This window comes from Diorhabda sublineata, chromosome 5 (assembly GCF_026230105.1).
Source record: "Diorhabda sublineata isolate icDioSubl1.1 chromosome 5, icDioSubl1.1, whole genome shotgun sequence".
Taxonomy (NCBI): Eukaryota; Metazoa; Arthropoda; class Insecta; order Coleoptera; family Chrysomelidae; genus Diorhabda; species Diorhabda sublineata.
The window spans coordinates 27,430,368-27,450,747 of NC_079478.1; the positions used below are offsets into that span (position 1 = coordinate 27,430,368).

Sequence of the window (20,380 nt, forward strand, 5' to 3'; positions counted from 1 at the left end):
CATTTAAACAAAAACTTGTTCCAATGATATCCTGTGATCCTAAAAATACTGTAATCACATCATTACTTTCATTATTTTCCCACAAGCAACCTATATCGTTAATATGATGTAGGGCTACAACTTCTCCGTCTAACAGGAGCTTCAGATTCATTAGTTAATACATTTAACAGCTTGTGTTCTCATTCAATCATTATTGAGTAGTAAAAGTATAATCTAAGGAAAGTTTTCACTCGTTTCATACGAAATATTACGGAATTGTTGAGCGAAACAGTTGGTTAATATGAACAGGCAACATTGAAGTCTTGAAAATACCACATTCTCCACTCCCGGTTGGTCACATATTTCCTGGAGCATATGGCTCTCGAAGTTTCTTCCTGGATCGCTGTGGATTTCCAAAGGGTACACCAGATCGGCTGATAAATTCTTTCACCAGAAATCGCGTAAAGCACCTTCAAATTTGTAGAATAATCGATCACGACTATAATGTAGTTACCACCACGGTATGTCATCAGAAATGGTCAAGCGATATCTAAAGTAATTCTTTCGAAAGGGCTTCAAACATCATACTGTTTCATGGGTGCCTTTCTCTTGCGATATAGTCCATTAATCGTATCATAAGTCGTACATTTCCTACACATGTCCTTCACATCGTCGGAACTGTTCATCCAATAAAACCTTTCACGAACTCGCTAAACGGTTTTCTTCACTTTCAAATGACCTTTCGATGAAGTGTCATGTAACTTCTTCAGTACCTCGGCTACTATAGTTCTCGTAATGATCAGCTGTCTTGTCTTCTCGGAACCATCATCGTTCTTAAGGACTTATTCTAGAAGGCCCTCTTCCAGACAAGACAAAAACTTGACACTTCTTACTATGTAGGTTGTCGATTCTCTTCTTTCCATTGCCAAATCAGTTTTAGGTGGAAATCATTGATCAATGATCCTTGTGGATGACCATTCTTTGTTGACCACTTGAAACTACGGCTTCCTTAGAATCAGCACTGACCTCTGCAATAGGAGACAAGGTTACGATTCTGGATCGGTGCTGCCTCCTTGTAGGCAAACCGTTTTAGTTTTCCCTCTGACTGAACTTTGATGTTTGCGAAAATCTCGGGACGCTTACACGATCCGCATGTATGTTTTGGGTTACCACAATTCCGCTTTTAACTCTTTCTCGGCTTTTTGTTAACCATACCATTTAACGAGTTGAAGATCTGGTCCAATTTGTCCTCGTCACCTTCTCCTTGTATTGTTCTCTTTTCGTTAAATTGTGAAGCCTTCCTGGCTGCATATTATTCAAGAGCAGCAGTTAGAACAGCTATCAAAGTTTTCGGATGAGCTGAACGAAGCGTCCTCTGTGTAGCAGTGTTGCACAGCCCATAAATAACTGCCTGGATACCTAAACATTCCATCATGGTTTCTGGTAGTGATGGATAAGCAAATTGGGTAAGTCGGACAATGTCTACTTCGTACTCTTGCAGAATTCCATCACGCCCTGGTCTTTGGCCTCGTCTTTGAATAAATCAGTTTCTGGATCTGAGCCGTCAATTACCAGCGCCACTTTGAGTTTTTCTACTACTTATCTAACTAATATAATTAATTTGAATTATACGTTTATAGCGGAGAAAAATCGCACTCCGGGCTGGAATGCTCCTCCGATTCGAGCGAAAACAGTAGTGAAGATTCGCGTGAAAACATTTCGATTGAAGCCATTATTTTGTGATTTTAAAAGTGTTCGTGGATGATTGACACTACACCACCAATATTTAAGCCGAGCTCAGCCGAATTTTTTAAACATTCATCTTATAGTATTTCAAAACAAGTTGTTCTACGCAGCAAATGGTGTGGTCTAACGCTGTTTCGAACCTGACGATACTCGACTATATTTCAACGCTTTTGTCTATTTAAATACAGCAGACCAGCTCGGGCATTCATTTCTGAATTCATTTCGGATGGCAATACGTTGCGCAACGTCGGTCTTCAAAACACTCGTAGCTTTCTTGTATCTCAAGGTTCCAATACTTGAAATATACCGATCGATTATAGGTATTATTCCATCCCCCTCAATTGTATCATTCTTTTTAAGAATTTCTAAGCCTAGAGAATTGACCAATCTATTTAACATCTATCACGTACTCACATATATAATTAATAATAGTTATTATGTTACAAGAATCTGATGAAGTTATTCTGTTTTATGCTTCAATGAACATAGTTTATTAGGAGTTATATTGTGATAATAAAAAGCAAAATAAGTGCATGACTCTTTCTTGAAAACATTTCTCCCGAGCATATTTCAAAGACTCATCTAAGACTTGAAAGTTTTTCATAAATTCATTAATATAGAAGCAGATAAGGTACAGAGGAGTTACACTGAAAAATTAATTTTGAATATGATTACATTTTCTTCATTTCATACGAACTCACTTTGAAATTTATTTTCGAAATGAATTTATTGAAATAGTTCTTGTAATTAAAATGATTGATACGAAGATCCAATTTTTACATTCATATTGTTTATAACTTTGATAAACGTATTCCGTCATATCATATAGATAGATATACCCTTACTACGTGTAGAAAAACATTTACTCTAACCTTTTCTATCTTATGTCAGTTAATGGCATAAGGAATGATGTGAGCTATATTTTCTTATGGCGAATTTGTTGAAAAATAATCTACGAATTCACTACCGTCGAGGTCATATGTAGAAACTTTTTGACATGCCAAATCAACGCCAACCTTATATATTGTAAAATGTGATAAGACTAGGACATGACAATTCTGTCGTGTATCTCGCCACTTGCTTGCAAAACCAAAAACTCTGTATTACCGCAAGCAATATTATCATTACAAAGACGAGTGTTCTTCATATACGTTCCAACAAAAACGAAAGGTATATTTGCCATAATCAAATTCACACTTGTGAAAAATCAATCGAAGCAAATACAAACATCCTAAGACCGAATTGTAGATACCAACTTTGGCACTACTTTTTCTCAAGTTGTATCATTTACCTTCCCAAGTATTTTGCCTAAATATATATTCAAATCATATACGTATTTAATTTTTGCAAAGCGACTCTGCCAAAGTTGTCACGCTTTGATTCAAAAACAACAACAAAATACAAATGTTTCCCAACAGCTATGGAGCTTTTCAGGATCTGTGTAATACATTTTTGATAAAATCGAAGTAAATTGGTCTCTTCTAATGGCCTTTTTCATTACTTTGTTGTCTAGGGATAGTAATTATATAATTCTGGTACTAAGTTACGTTTAGATTTAGAATCAGTAATATGAATAAACAAGCTTTCAGGAAATATCGTGAAAAATAATTCTAATTCAATTACAATCAAGAAGGAGTGGACCCTCACTCTCAATAGAAATTTGTTTTGTATGACTGAAAGTAGGGGACCTTCTTAGACAACATGTTTGGGCTGGGAAAAGAGGAAGTTCTCTTTTTCCTTCTTTTTCTACGACTTCTTGGGATAACGATTCACTTCTATTTCTTACCACAACATCATCTTCTGCATTCTTCTCATGCCCTGGAAAACAATAATCACTTTTTTTTTTCATCAGAACAATGGAATGGATTCATGCTAAATCAATAAAACTGTAATCAATCTCTTCCAGCTCCTTCTTCCTTAGAATACGTTTACTTCGGTTCATTATGAAAAATATTATAATTATTCGTTATGGTATGCATGCATTTCTTTACGTATTCCACCCAATAGAGATTTACGAGTATCGTCGGCTCTTGGGATATATAACTCTCCAGAGAAACTACTTGGAACACGGTAGACCGTGGAGACAATTGGGTCGATAGTTTGAGTAAGGCTATTGAAAGAAATTTTCAAAATATAGAGCAATTTACACTCTAAAAAAACACAAAACAACAAAATATCTCCCATCAAAAAAAATGATCCTAGGACTCACGAGCGCTTGTGTATGCGTTATTGATATCCCGTAAATATTATCGCCACTTAATGTTACCATAGGAATTATGAGAAAGCCATACCAGGCAAGTAATTTCATAGAATAGATTATTTACATCATAAATTAATGTTAAGTATTGTGATTAAATCATTGGAACGTGGTAAAAGATGTTGAAATTAAAATTTCCAGTCCGTCAAAACCATCAAGAGAAGATTTATCATTCTTCGCCTCATATATTCTCTTTCAAATCTAATCCCTATAATAGGAGAGTTCCGAATATTTCAAGGAATCAGAGATTCTAGACTCGTAAATTTTGAGAAGTACCAAACTACCCGACAGATATTTGTCGATTTTTTTCTATCACGAGCACGCTGCTGTGAAGTTATAAATAAATGTAAATCTATATTCATATGGAATTTTGTTAAGCGCAATACTACTTTCTCATTCATAAAAGTTTCTCGTTATAAATTTCTAGTCTAAATATTTGTTGTCAAAACAAAACACAATATATAACCCATGATTTCAAACTTTCTTATGACTACATGAAATATTTTTCCATTCGCATATATTCACTAATAAAACTGAGACGTATAAAAGCAACAAGATTGGAAAAATTGTCGCAATATACTCGCGAAACTTTTTATCTAACATGTATACATTCAATAAAGATCAAAGTATGAAAGTTAGAGACTTTAATAGAATTCATTCAAGAGAAGTTTGCTATAGAATGTTTTTTTCCTACAAAATCATAAGAAAGTTGAAACTTCTGAATTTGAAAATCTTAAAGTATAATAAGAAGTAATCTTTTGATGAATAATTATGATGAGAAGCATAACACTAATGGAATTGTTTAAAACCATAGTTGAAATTACTACGAGATGAGATAGAAAATTGAGTGAATTATTTCATTAAAATCAAATCAATATGGTAACATATGAAATAATCTTTTTCAAAGTATTGTAAGTGGCTAGCTTATCTTAATTTCAAATGGTTGACTGAAATTTTCTGGGAGGCTTCGTTCAAAAGGGCTTCTTTCTTATATAGTACTGGCCTTCTTGATATGAAAAAGTGTGAGACTATTTTCCTTGTCGCTATTTCCTTATTTTCAAACCAGACGTACATGGTGGTTAAGGAGCCATTATCTAGAATCCCCCTCGCGAACTTGGATTTATCAGTTGTAGTCCAGTCACCAAACATTATCCCGTTATCCCGTGGAATTTTGAGATAAAACACTGATGTTTTTGAAAATTCATAATCCAAAGAACGTTTTTAGATTCATACTTTCCAAACCATTGAGGGTATAAATTGCATTATTACCTAATAAAAATCATAAATAATATTTTTTATGACCTCTGTTAACCCTCTAAGTAGTGAGTTTTTGCCCATTGAAAGACTTACTTAAAAGGTATGAAATTTTTGGAAAAAACCTGGAAAAACTTTCTCTGAAGTATATAAAAACCCTTCAAAATGATATATTTTTTGAGAAAATATAGCAATTACATCGTCGTCATTAACGCCTTGATTGTTATCAATCGTAACCCATGAGAAATAAACTTTATTCAAGTGATATCCACAATCCACATGTTTCATATCATCCGACCCATTTGGATTGCTCATTTAAAAAAAATTTTCAAATTAATTTCATTCCTGTAGTTTTGAGAAAAATGTATTTGCTTAAACTGATTGAAAAAAGATTCATCGGAAGAGAAAGTGATTTGAACATTGTTTGTAGAGTTTTTCTAACTGAACATTTGGATTATTTTTTGTATTATGAGAATTGGGGCACTGAAACTTAGCACTTGCCTATTATAAATAAATAAAGAGTGAATTTTGAAGAAGAATGTAAATAGAGCTCCAATCTAAATTTTCATCAAAATTTTATCTCTCAAAATTACAACGTTTTACCGCTAGTGATTGGACTATTTATTCCTTAGAAAAAATGCTGGTTGAAGAAAGCAATAGAGGAAGTTTGATTATAATCTTGTAATTTGTTTCGTAAACTCTGATTTTTGTCTTAGGATCATGGCTATATACTGACTGAAATCCCAGCTACTCATAATAATTTTGTTTATGGTATATGAATCTATATGACGATATGAGAATTGGAAGGAAAGAAAAAAGAAGATATATAAGAAATAGAAGATATGGAAAAACAGGACCTGAAGAAATACTGAATACATGGAACTCAAAGAAATTCAAGGAACCATAAAATCATATATCTTGACAGAAGAGGAATGAAAGGAGAAATACAAATATTTGAGATATCAGCTATGAAAACGTCGAAGAGGCAATACGGAAAATCAAAATCAACAAAGCGAGTGGAACAGATGAGATACATCCAATAAAATGTTCAAATATATGAGATAAGAATGCAAGACATGGATTTGTTAAATATAGGCAGAAGTATGGAGGTCAGAAACAATATCTCGAGAATGGAAGGGGAATCTGCCAACTCAAATCCAAAAGAAAGGAGAAAAAACAAATTGTGAAAACAACATCATGCCCAATTTCAGAGTTCCACAAGATATACAGCGTGTATTTTTCGCTTCTTGCTTAAGAAATACTCGTTATTTTTTATGCGATATTCTCTTTACCCAAATGCCATAATTTCGGAGTTATAGCTAGATTTACAGTATCTCCACCAAAGTTACCATAAATATTGTACATTTAGATGGATACGATTGAATAAAATCGTTTAATTGGAATATTCTTCAATAATTTATGTGCTAATACAATCTCGTAACAAGGTCTAGTGTCAGTAATCTAGTAAAAGTTTAAAGAAACTAGTGCAGTAAAATATTGATCCAAATCATGGCGCAGAAAACCTACAACAACTGAAGACTGATCTTTAAATATTTGTCTTATGTTAGAAGTAGAAACGCATTTGTGAAGCGATTACAGCAGATCCAATCCATATTCTGGGAAACAAATTTTTTAGGTATTGCCTCACCACAAACGCATAGTGAGGTAGGGAACCATATTTTTTTAATCAAATATTGTCGTTTGGGATGTTTTTATTGCCTGAAACTTTCTAATAATTAATTTTTTCTCAAATTTAATTAAAAAATCTCTACTTGAATTTGGAAATATTTGAGCCAACTCACATGTAATACTATTTTCCAATAAATCTAAATATGCCAGACCATTTAAGTTACCCTCAATGAAAACGGGACCAATTCTTTTGTCGCCTATTATTCCAGCTCATACACTCAGATTTTCTGGATATTGAGTGTGGGATTCACCTAATCAACGAGGATTGTTACGTGATTAGTATCTACTGTTATGCCGATTTACGTTTCCATTAATAAAAAAAGTTGCCCTATTGTAAAACATAACATTACTTAATAAATTTGGATCGTATTGATTATAACTTTTTTCCTTTATTAGGTCTGCAAACTATTCACGTCTATCAAAATCATCATCTGACAACTCTGATTGCGAAACATCAAGTTCCCTGTTTTGTCTAGTACTAAAGTGTGGATCTTCTTCAAAAGGACACAAACATCTATTGATTTGTTTTCAGTTGATGCAGTTTTTCTGTGCATTGATTAGGATAAATCCTCTACTGTACCAGTTTCGTTAAACTTTCTAACTCATTTAATGACAGTAGTTCTTGTAAAGGGATTTTAGTTAGGATATGAATTATTGAAGATATTACACGTTTCTTGTTGACTTATTCACTGAAATATCAATTGGTTCTTTTTCAGATAAACGATCCATTGTGACTTTCAATAAACTTCAACCATAATAATTCATTGAAACTTCAAATTTGTTACTGTACTTAGCAGTCATAGCCATCTAAAAGTATTATTTCAACTTCGGCCGAGATAACGCAAATGTAGTTATAACTCCGAAATTATGGCATTTATGTATAGGGAACATTAGATAAAAAATCAGTATTTCTTAAGGATTCGAAAAGCGAAAAATATACTGAGATGCGTTAGGAAATAGGAATTTATTTGACAGATTTTTTCCCCAAATTTAGACAAAACTTTTTAATTTTGTCAGTTATAAATCTGTTTACGGTTACATTCAGTGTGACCTATCACATTTTTAACATTTTACATCATATTAAACAAGCCTTATAATTCAATATTTATGCCAGCTTATTGTTCAGAAATGTTGAGTAATTAACTTAGAATTGGGCGAGAAGTTTCATTGTTTCTGATAAACCATCTTCTTCAATACCAAAAATTTATTCAATCTACCTTCAGAATTAATAGTAGCAAATACATTTAACAAGTTCCAAAGATTGACAAAGACATTTCTGCTTGAAAAACCTTATTATTCTGTGGAAGAATTCTATAATCTACCATAGACGGGCATAATTCAATATTTAGTATGGTGTAATATATTAATATTGTATTATAAATATTAAAACTCCAAATCGTTATTTCATATTATCTAATATAATTGTGTCGCATTGTACATAAAATTGTGAAATTTTCTTCTCCATATTTTGATTTTTTTATCTCTTTCAAAAATTATCAAGAAAAAAATAATTTCAAAATAGAAGAGGCATGAAATCAAGAACATTAAGAAGCATACATAAACATATCAAAAGATCTAAGAAATAAGAGATTAAAGAAATTCATATATACAGGTCTACTTAAGTTGAAACCATATGGAAGACTTTTTTAAGTGGTTTTTTGAAAAAAGTTACTCTTGATAAAAAGTTCTGCATGGTCCAAAAGTTGAAATGCACCATATATCAATTTTTTGAAGCAGTATACGAGATTTGTCAAAAAATTTGAATTTTGTGCAAGAGTAAAGTATCTTTATTTTTTACAATTCAGAAAAATCTTTGAGTGTAAAGTTGTTTGGAATTAAAAGTGTTGTGAACGCACCTCGTATATATGTATATTTCTTTCTTGTTATTAATCTGTTCGCCGCGTATACTGAATTTTGTTACCATAGCAACAAGCTGTATTGTGGTTTCTATTTTTAGACATTTTTTGCTGTCCCGTCGGCTAACGCTGGGCAAAAGATAAATAGAAAAAGAAATGTAACACTTGCTTTTTGACGTTGGTAGCGTGCGTGTGATTATTAGCGCAGCTACTATCTTATAATATATTTATATAATATGTATTTTGGTTTATGTCAATTAGCAAGAGTGGATAAATGTTTTAGTTTCAATGTACAATTTAGTTAAACAGTTAATACAGTCCAATACTTATTTGTTTATAGTTTAATGATGTAGTAAAGGTGAATAAGAAGAAAGTTTAGTGTTCTATTTGCCATTACAAATGAACTAAAAAATAACGTAATCAGGAATCTCCTGTACATATAAATGGTCCTTCGAGCAGGATATTGAAGAATCCAGTGGGCTTTGGTGTAATCTTCGTGGCTATTAACTATTGGATATTGGTTTTGGTTGTGTTTTGTGCAAATATACATTGCTCGCGTAGTTATTGGGACTATTGCAGCAAGCTATTGGTTTTGGTTCACAAGAATGATATTATTGGAGCACTAGTGATAAGAACAATTTGGTTTTGGATGCTAAAAATTCCTGGGATTGTTGTGCTGCTTAGATATTGGATTTGAGCGGACCGATAAAGTACAAAAACACAAAGAAAAATTTCTTGGAGATTGTGAGTATTTCCTTTCAATATTTTTCCCTTTAAACCTCGACTTTCTTCTCTGCTAACGTAAGCAAAATGGGTGAAGAGTTCAAATATTTGGTAAAAAAGCGTGGTAGTTTAATGTCTAAGTTAACAATGTTTAAAGCTTATTTTGACAAGTTTAATGCTTCCTTGGAAACGTTAACGGATGGTGTTGATAGGGCCTTTTTTGTGGAATTAGATATGCGCTTAGAAAAAATGGCCGAATTGTTACCGGCATTTGATGCGATTCAGAATGAGATAGAATTTTTGGCGGATGAGGATGAGTTGGAAAATCAGTTTACAGAACGTCAGAATTTCGAGGATAATTTTTATAGGTTTTCAACGTTACCGCGTAATTTACTGACAAAACACAATTTCTATGAGCTAGATAATAAAAAAGAATCTGTAAGATCGACACCTTCAGGTTCAAATTCCCATCGTAGTAAACATGAACATGTGGATCTAAAAGCATTGCCAAAACTTCCGCCAATTCCAATTCCTACCTTTTCTGGAAAATCTGAAAATTGGCTGGAGTTCAGGGATACCTTCTTTGGTTCACAAAAATGAAAGATTGGATAATATAGAAAAATTTCATTTTCTTATGGGCGCATTGGACGTGGACGCAAAACAGTTTATTGGCACACTCGAATATTCTGATAGTGGGTATGATGTTGCTTAGAACCTACTATTAGAAAAGTTTAACAATACTTCTTTGTTGGTTAATAATAACTTAAAATGTTTGGTTAATTTGCCAGAAATACAAAAGGAAAATGCTGTTGATCTTCGGAAAATGTTGAACACTTTAGTTAAAAATTTTAGATCGCTTAACTCATTGGGGGAAGCTACAATTAGATTATGCAACTTTGTCAAAACAACACCATGTATTTAGGACCAGTTAGAGAAATTCTGGCAGGTTGAGGAGCCTCCATCAATTGTAACCTCAACAATGTCAAAAGAAAGTCATTTTTGTGAAGATATGTTTGATAAAACCACATATAGATGTACTGATGATGTGAAGTTTGTTGTGCAGCTTCCACTTTGTGATTCTATAGACAAGCTGGGTGACTCCAGAAGTCATGCTTTGGGTAGGTTTTACTCATTGGAAAGGAGGTTAAATAAAATCCCCATTTTAAAGGACATGTACTTCTCTTTTATGAATGAATATGAGCAAATGGGTCATATGACACTTTGTGATGAGACTTCGATTGGTGGCATATCATATTTTCTTCCACACCATGGTGTATTAAACGAGCAAAGCCAAACAACTAAACTTATAGTTGTCTTCAATGGTTCTGCTTCTACTGATACTGGTATGTCACTGAATGATATCCAACATACCGGGCTGGTTATTCAGGACGACTTATTGGATATTCTGCGTAGGTTTGGGCAGTTTAATGTGGTTGTTTGTGCAGACATTGAAAAAATGTATCGTATGGTCTGGGTGGTTTCAGAACAAAGATGTCTTCAAAAAATCTTATGGAGAAGAAAACCTGATGAAGATGTTCAGGAGTATACTTTAAATACTATTACCTATGGTACCAGGTCAGCAGCGTACTTGGCCATACGCTGTTTGAAGCAGTTAGGATTGGACAATCTTGAAGCACATCCAGAGGCTTCTAATGTTATATTGCATGAATTTTACGTGGATGATATGCTCTGTAGAGAGTCTTCTGTTACTGAAATGATTGATGTGTGTAAACAAGTTAAAGAAATTCTTGGAGGTGCTGGATTTAATTTAAGGAAGTGGATATCAAATCGGCCTGAGGTCATTGCTGGTATTCAAAGATCGTCTAGTTCAGAGGAAGATGTATATTTTTGGAGAAGAGGAATTCCAATAAGACATTAGGTTTGTACTGGTCTTTTGAAAAGGATGTGTTAATGTATTATATAAATTTTCCAACCAATGTTTCTAAAGTAAACAAACGTAGCATCCTCTCAGATATTTCAAAAATCTTTGATCCTCTTGGGTTATTAAGCCCTAGCTTAGTTTTGGTTAAAATTTATCTGCAAAGACTATGGCAGTTAAAAATAAGTTGGGACGAATCTTTGCCTTCAAACTTATTTTATTTATTGGAGAAAGTTAAGAAAAAAATTCTTTGTTTTAAATGAATGCGAGATTGAACGACAAGTTATATGTTTGGATCCAGTGGAGATCCAAATACACGGATTTTGTGACGCCAGTATGGAAGCCTCTGGTGCTTGCGTGTATATAAGAAGTGTCGATAAGAATGGTTGTCTCAGGATTTCATTAATTTCTGGGAAATCAAAAGTGGCACCACTTAAATCATTGACCATCCCTCGACTAGAGCTAAGTGGAGCTTTAGTGTTGGTACACCTTGTTGAAGGAATTTAAACTTGTATGTCTGTTAAGTTTGTTGCTGTTTTTCTATGGTGTGACCCGACAGTGGTTCTAAATTGGATTTCGACATCTCCGCATCTGTTGCAACCCTTTGTTTTTAATCGGGTTGCCCAGATCCAAGAAAAAACAGATGTAAGTGACTGGTTTTATGTAAAGTCTTAGCAAAATCCTGCTGACATCTTGACTCGTGGTTGCGATCCATCTAAGCTGATGGAGCTAGATCTGTAGTGGAAGGTTCCTTCCTGGCTACATGATCATGGGCAAATCCCAATTATGTCTGAAATTCCGCAAATAAAACGAAAAGTTGGTGTTTGTAATTTTGAAAATATTGTCTTGAAGGGTTTATTAATTATGACAGATTTTCAAGTTTTAACAAATTAATAAATTACATGGTGTACATTCTAAGATTTATTGAAATAATAAAGTCTAAGAGGACTGCTAAATTTGGTGGCAGTAATCCAACAGCATGCGAAAAACAAAAGGCTTTACAAACCTTGATAATTTTAGTACTTTTTGACAGAAATAAACAATTTAAAGCATAACGCGTCTTTGAGGTCTTCAAAGCTAGTTGGTCTAGCCCCCTTTTTGGACTCCTGTGCTATTCTAAGGGTAAGGGGTAGGTTGCAGTGTTCTAATTTGAAGTATTATGAGAAGCACCCGATATTGTTGTCATCAAAACATAAGTTCAAAGTGCTATTAGTTTTATATGAGCATGAAAGACTTCTGCACGCTGGCCCACAACTTTTGTTAAGTTCGTTAGGCGAAAAATATTGGCCTGTTGGAGGCAGGAATCTAGTGCGCAAGATTACTAGAAATTGTATTAAATGTTTTAGAGCTCATCCCGATAAGGGTCAAGCAAGTCAAATTATGGGTGTGCTGCCTGAATTGCGTGTACGAGCTTCTTTGCACTTTCAAAATGTAGGTGTGGACTATGCGGGTCCCAGAATGATAAGAAATAAAACTGGTCGTGGATTTCGTTTAATAAAAGCGTACATCGCCCTGTTTGTGTGCTTTAGTACCAAAGCTATCCACCTTGAGTTGGTGAGTGATCTTACATCAGCAGCTTTTATTGCGTGTTTTAGGCGGTTTGTGTCAAGAAGGGGTATCCCTAGCAATGTTTTTAGTGATAACGGCACTACGTTTGTTGGAGCTTCTTCAGATTTGAAGGATTTTGGAAATTTCTTGATTTCACAATCCTCTAAATTACAAGAATAGCTTGAAAAAGATAATGTAAATTGGAATTTTATACCTGCTCATTCGCCAAACTTTGGAGGTTTATGAGAGGCGGGGGTTGAGTCCTGTAAATACCATTTAAAGCGTGTCTTGGGAACATATTATTTAACCTTCGAAGGTTTGTCCACTTTTCTTACGCAAGTAGAGGCCATTCTAAACTCCAGACCTTTGGTTCCTATGTCCTCTAGTCCTAATGATTTTGATGTCCTATGTCCTGGTCATTTCCTTGTTGGTAAACGACTCACGTCTCTGCCAGATGGGGATTATCAAGATATTAAAGAAAACAGACTGGATAAATGGCAGCAGATTCAAAAGATGTATCAACATTTCTGGCAACGGTGGTCCAAAGAGTACTTGTCTGAACTTCCAAATGGAAACTGTTGCAACCAGGTTTGAAAGAAAATCAAATGGTGGTTATTAAAGATGACCATCTGGCCCCAACACTATGGAAGCTTGGACGTATTGTGAAGCTAATTCTTGGCCCTGATGGAAGATGCCGAGTAACAGAAATAAGGACTCGTACCGGAATCATTAAACGGGCTTTGTCCAAGATTTGTTATCTTATAATGACTTGTGATTTTGATTAGACTTTTGGTTTATTTTGGAAGATATTCTTCCAAGGTGGGGGGTATGTTGTGAACGCACCTCGTATATATGTATATTTCTTTCTTGTTATTAATCTGTTCGCCGCATATACTGAATTTTGTTACCGTGGCAACAAGCTGTATTGTGGTTTCTATTTTTAGACCTTTTTTGCTGTCCCGTCGGCTAACGCTGGGCAAAAGATAAATAGAAAAAGAAATGTAACACTTATCACTATCTTATAATATATTTATATATTATGTATTTTGGTTTATGTCAATTAGCAAGAGTGGATAAATGTTTTAGTTTCAATGTACAATTTAGTTAAACAGTTAATACAGTCCAATACTTATTTGTTTATAGTTTAATGATGTAGTAAAGGTGAATAAGAAGAAAGTTAAGTGTTTTATTTGCCATTACAAATGAACTAAAAAATAACGTACAAAAAGTTATATTCAAGTATGCTATTACAGCTATTTATCATGTAAATTTAGGTTTTGTGATTATCATTCCGTATTAATTATTCTGGCGGGATAAAATTTAACGCAATCTAGAATAGAGAAGAATAGAACTTCTGCTAATTTGTTGGAGACAATTACAAAACACGTAAAGAGGCCTCAAATATTTTTAAATGGACATAGAAACATTAGGCATTCAACAGTTTTAAATAAATTTGAGGCTAGTGGAAGTATTGAAAATAAATTTAAGAATAAACGCCGAAAACGGGTTGCAAATGAAGACACTGAATTTGGAGGGATGCTTTCTGTGGTAGAAGACCCAAAAATGTCATTAAGAAAAATGGCACCTGCAATCCAAACTACTTTAGTAAGTGAAGATACAGTGGCAAATATTTTCAAATGGTGTGGTGTGTACAAAAATGAATTAGTTTAACCTTTTTGTTTTTTAGACATTTCTTGAATGCCGCACAATATCTACAAAAATTTTATGATGTAGACCATGTGGGGAGGACTGTTTCTAAAGAATGCCAAAAAATTACTTCAAATATGATACGGAAACTAATACAAGAGTTTGACAGAAGAACAATTAAATGTTTACAAAGAGAAGGTGGGTATGGGGAAGCTGTAGGACATTGAATTAAAATTTAATTATTTTTGCTTCTGTTTGATAAATAATCTTTGTATGGATTTTTCAATTTCTACAATGAATAATTATTATGCATTGATTATGTATGTAATTTGCAAGGTTGTTGAAAAATAGTAATAAATAGAAAGGTTATCATATTTTTAACAGGTAAGAGAGATGAATTGTATCCAGCCAGAATAATTAATACGGAATGATTAGTAAATAATCACAAAACCTGAATTTTCGTAATAAATGGTTGCAATTGATATTTGAATATTACTTCCAATTCAAAACAATTTCACTTCATAATTTTTCTGAATTGTGAAAAATAAAGATATTTTACTCTTGCCCAATATTCAAATTTTTTGACAAACCTCGTATACTACTTAAAAAAATTGATATCTGATTGTTACATTTTAACTTTTGGACCATGCAGAATTTTTGATAACGAATATTTTTTTCAATAAAACCACTAATAAAAAGTTTTCCATATGGTTCCAGCTTAAGTATACCCACTGTATATATATAATATGATAATGCATCTAAATATTAGTCGAAACGTCAAAATTTATTCTTTATTTCAAAAACTTTCAAAAATAAACTCATTTTAAATCAGAAAAGACCTAAAATTGAAATATAATATATATATATATATATATATATATATATATATATATATATATATATATATATATATATATATAAAGTCAAAATATTGTGCTTGTGTTTGAGTTTGCATCGATTGCAATGAAGACGCTGAAATACTAAAATTCCAGTTAGACATTATTTTTTAAATAACATGAAATATGGAACGAATGTGTTGGTGTCTGTATACATTACTCATATAATTCAAATCATAGTTTGTTATCTTTTCAAAAATGATTGTCTGTTTAGAGTTATAAACAGTATTTTTAGATTCTTAATTCCATTAAATCGATGAATACTTCGGATATATAAACAATTGATGATATACATTCACCAAGGTCAATAACTTCTAACACCTTCAGTTTATTTCTTTCCATGATTAATCACGATTATCATGTATTTCTAATTTTATACTGCCAAGAAGAAGCTTTATGAAGAGAAAAATCACTGAATATCAGAAGAATTATTCGAAATGACTGTACAAATTATTGCACTTTTCAAGTTAACCCAACTATCAAAAAAGTAACAAGAGAAGATACCCAGATTTTCCTCCAGAAATTATTATTGTTATCACTTAAAAACGATACATAAATCAGTGGACCAAAAAGTTATATAGTTTGAAGAATATTGATAAGTTATTATTAAAAATAGTATGAAGGCTTGTGAAAATATTGTATCTTATCATTCAATCCTCATTATAATTATTTGAATTAAAAAACGAATCCAAATGTATCCTCAATAACCATATAATCACAATAAATGTCAGTTGATCGAATTATTTTTCTACAGATATTAGAAAATTTTACACAATTATCTCATCGTTTGCATAGGTTCCTAAAAGTGGAAACTTCTCACGCAGTAAAAAGTATCCGTCACTATAATGATAAATAAATTCTCATGGTTATGATAATCTGAATCCAACATGAATTGTTACATATAAAGTTGAAACGGCATATTTTGCATATTGACGATGCACCGCCGACGATTAGATCTTAATATCTACTAAGGTCGTTGAACACTTGACGGCGTTTCCTTGAAAACACAACTGATATACTACACAATTATTATTGCTGTTATTTTTTCAATCGGAAATGGTTTCATTGTTGTTTTTATACTGAAACAGTTCAGACTTGTTGAATATTATATATTACAGAATATGGAGGAAATGAGTTTGTTAATACACTTATACGAGGATGTATTGATATCTAATTAGCCTAGACCAGTTCCATGCATAAACAAAATATTGCGTTACCATAGCAACGAACAATAACTTATTAGAAATGTCAGTGTAAAGTTTTGCGTTAAAAAAGTAAACCAGATTTATGCAATAAATTAAAAGAAAAATCATCAAGTGCCTATCTTTAAAAGGGTTAAAAGGTAAGCAGATTTACGAAGATATGCATAATACCCTTGGTGATCAATGTCCTTCGTAGGCGACCGTGAAAAATTGGGCTGCAAGCTTCAAAAGAGGTAAATTTTCCATTGAAGGTGATGACCATTCGGGAAGGCCAGTTTCTGTGTCAGTCCCCCAAAATATCGATGCAGTTCATGACATTATTTCATCAGACTGTCTGATTCGGCTAAAACGAATATCTGAAGTACTGAATATTTCATACGAACGCGTTCATCATATAGTTCACGTCAATTTGGACATGAGGAAAATTGCTGCAAAATGGATCTTCAAATGTTTGAATGTTGACCAAAAGTGTACAAGGGTAGAAGCATCGCGTTCAATCTGTGCTCGATTTGAAAACGAAGTAGACTTCTTAAACCGAATTGTTACTATGGATGAGACTTGGGTACATTTATACGATCCAGAAACAAAGCAACAGTCGATGGAATGGCGACACTCTGGTTCTCCAAGATCTAATCAGACTCGTGTCCAAAAATTTGCTTGAAAAGTTCTTACTTCAGTTTTCTGGGATTGCCATAGAGTAATCATGATTGATTTTTTAGATAAGGGTAGATCAATAACTGAAGATTACTATTCGACATTTCTGACCACTCTACGGGACAAAAGTTATAAGAAGAGACCCAGAAAGCTATCCAAAGGTGTTTTGTTTATGCAGGATAACGCCCTTGTACATAAATCTCATGTTGCCGTGTAAAACATTCGTGATTTAGGGTTTGAATTACTAGAAAAACCTTATTCACCAGATTTGGCTCCCTCCAACTATCATCTCTTTCCTAAACTGAAAAAAAGTTTAAAAGGTCGTAAATTTTCTTCAAACGAGGAGGTTATAAAAGCTGTGGAGGTCTGATTTGCAGAGCAAGAAGAAACATTTTTTTGAAAGGTCTAGAGACGTTGTGGTTTCGCTGTAATAAATGTATCTAATCAAGAGGAGAATATGTTGAGTAATAAAATATTTTGACCATGAAATTTTGTTTGGTTCTATAGTATGCTAAGAATTTTTCGATATATCCTTGTATATATAGTTGAAAAAACGAAAAAACATGCGATGTTGGCAATAAGCTGCTACCAAGCACATCAAGACAAAAATATGAATCGCTTATGTAACTTTATGTATTACAGAATGCAACCCAAGGTGAATAATTTTCATGAATAAACTACGATAATCTTTGAAACTTATATCAGAAACATTCACAAACAGTAAGATATCTCAGTTTCTGAGGTAAGAATATGTTTAAAAAAGCATTATCCATTTCTAAGTTCATTCTCAGTCTGCTTCAGATTAAGGAGATTCAACCGTTTCAATGAAATTACCTGATACTAAAATCAAACTTCCTAGAAATTTTACATTGGAGAATTCTTCCAAACTTACCAAAAATATATAAAGTTTCGATCATGTATGGATTAGAAACGCTTTGTTCCAATTTACACAAATATGAACTGTCCAAAGCAGCTCGTGGGAGTAAATAAATTTGAAATCTGGGATTATATACAAGGCATTGATTCCCAAGCTCATCTGCAACTATGTCAATTTATGCACTAGCAATTCTATAAAAAGCGATGATGATTAAAAATCCAGCAATGTTGCTTTGATTCAATCTCCATCGCCACAAGAAGCTTAATACAAGTGTTTATGCGAAACGAGCTATCAGGAGTTACTACTCAAAATTGTTTGAATAGAATTGTTTATTACTACAGTGAAGGAAAAATATGAAAATAGTTAATATAAAATGAATTATGTATTTTAATTAAAAACACATCAAAATATCGCATCCGTAGATAAATCACGACAGGTGAGGAATGACATATTTCTTCCTCACTTGATTTCATGCACTCCTCATTGGTTTGTACCAGATATGGAGGGTAAAGGTTGAAAGAAATATTTTATATGGGAGAGAATTTGAATAAGTTTCTGTAAACTATGAATAACAGTTCAAAAACCTTTCAGTAAGGCGCTGGTATGAACAGAGTGTATGGTATGGATGTAGATAAATAATTTTTGACTCAAGTTCATTATTGAAAATACAAAGGACATGCGTAGCCCACCCACACATGTCGATGGACACTTTTTTCATATTCTCAGATGATTTTCTAAATATCCACCCTCCATTGTATCAACGATCGTCTGTGCTCGGGAGAAATATGTTACTTTTTTTACTTGTTTCAAAATATACTATTCTCACCTCGTAAGAGTTCAATGTCATATTAATATCAGACTGTCCAAATATTCCGATGTTCCTTCGAAAACTGATTTGAATATTGATTTACCTTTTTTCGAATTTACAGAAATGTCTGGAATAGAGGTAAAATAATGTCAATATATGTTTTGTTAATGTGCGGAATAATATCACACAAATGCAAAAAATGCTTTTTGTGAATATTCTGATAAATCTCATAATACAAAAAGCTGAACGGATTGAAGTCGTTTTCCGTTATCATTTAATACTTCTCGTGAATTGAATTCTGCATTTAGTTGAAAGTTAATTGTATCAGTTATTATTTTATTAGGGTTTTCCAAGTATTAATACTTTTCTTCGCGATTTATTCATCCAATAAATGGAAATCAAGAGTATCAAGAAAAAAAATTATAGCAAATCAATTCAAAAATGATGAATGATATATTTACACAATGAAAATTTTTTAGTTGCAAAATTATGATAAAATATCTGCATTTAACATTTTCGCTTGATAGGCCACGAAGAAGTAGAATGGAAAGAGTTTGAGAAAGAGAAATAGAATTCCAAGAGTAACAAAATTTTTGTTCAGTTGATCTGAATCAAATATAATTCTCTCCCTCCAATAACCTGCATACTCTACCAATTAGAATCACTTCTCTTCTGGTTTCACGAATTATAATTTTGAAGTATGAATTATGACAAAACCTAAATGATTTATCTGTATATTGTACACTACACAGCTCAACAAATAAAATGCATTTTCACAATCCACTTAATATTCGGATTCACTATGATTCCAAATGTGGTCGTTTTTGTAATATTTATTACACAGATACGGGAGTTTGTCCAAACTCGCTCTTTCCAAAATTCATCCCTCAAAAAATAATGTATTCTGCGATGAGCTTCCATCTATCCTCCATAACTACCGATGGGGTCGTGAATGTTCTCTGGTGCTACCTTTCCTTCCTACTTTCATGGGCTTAATGGAAGTTACCAGCTTTCCTCTTCTTTTCGATTCTGTGGTTCGCAATGGGTGTATCCTCTCCACAATCTGTAGAAGGGGCTTTATTACCACTAGAAACAGTATAATAAGTATAGGGATGACTTTACTCAGATTGAGCGTGGTCCTCAGCGCCAGCATGATGGTTGTTTGTCCTCCTCTTGATAACTAGATAGTCAATTAGGTCCTCGAATACCAGTCCTTGGTTCAGGTTCAGTTATTTGGATTTGGTGGTCTCCTGCAATGTTCATAGTCTTTTCTGTTATCCTTTTCTCGTTTTCGAAAAATATGTTTTCCGAATAAATAATATTCTCTTCGCTTGCGCCATGTTTCAGTCATTCGCAGATACTTTA

General features: G+C 33.0%; 2 protein-coding genes across 3 annotated transcripts in view; one reads left to right on the forward strand and one right to left on the reverse strand.

Annotated features, from left to right (window-relative positions):
• The window catches only part of LOC130443949 (neuropeptide F receptor), a 139,850-nt gene that overhangs the window by 105,829 nt on the left and 13,641 nt on the right, over positions 1-20,380 (reverse strand). The window lies entirely within an intron of this gene.
• On the forward strand, positions 10,484-11,383 carry LOC130444698 (uncharacterized). Its single transcript, XM_056779974.1, has one exon. The coding sequence runs from the start codon at positions 10,484-10,486 to the stop codon at positions 11,381-11,383; it is 900 nt and encodes a 299-aa protein (XP_056635952.1).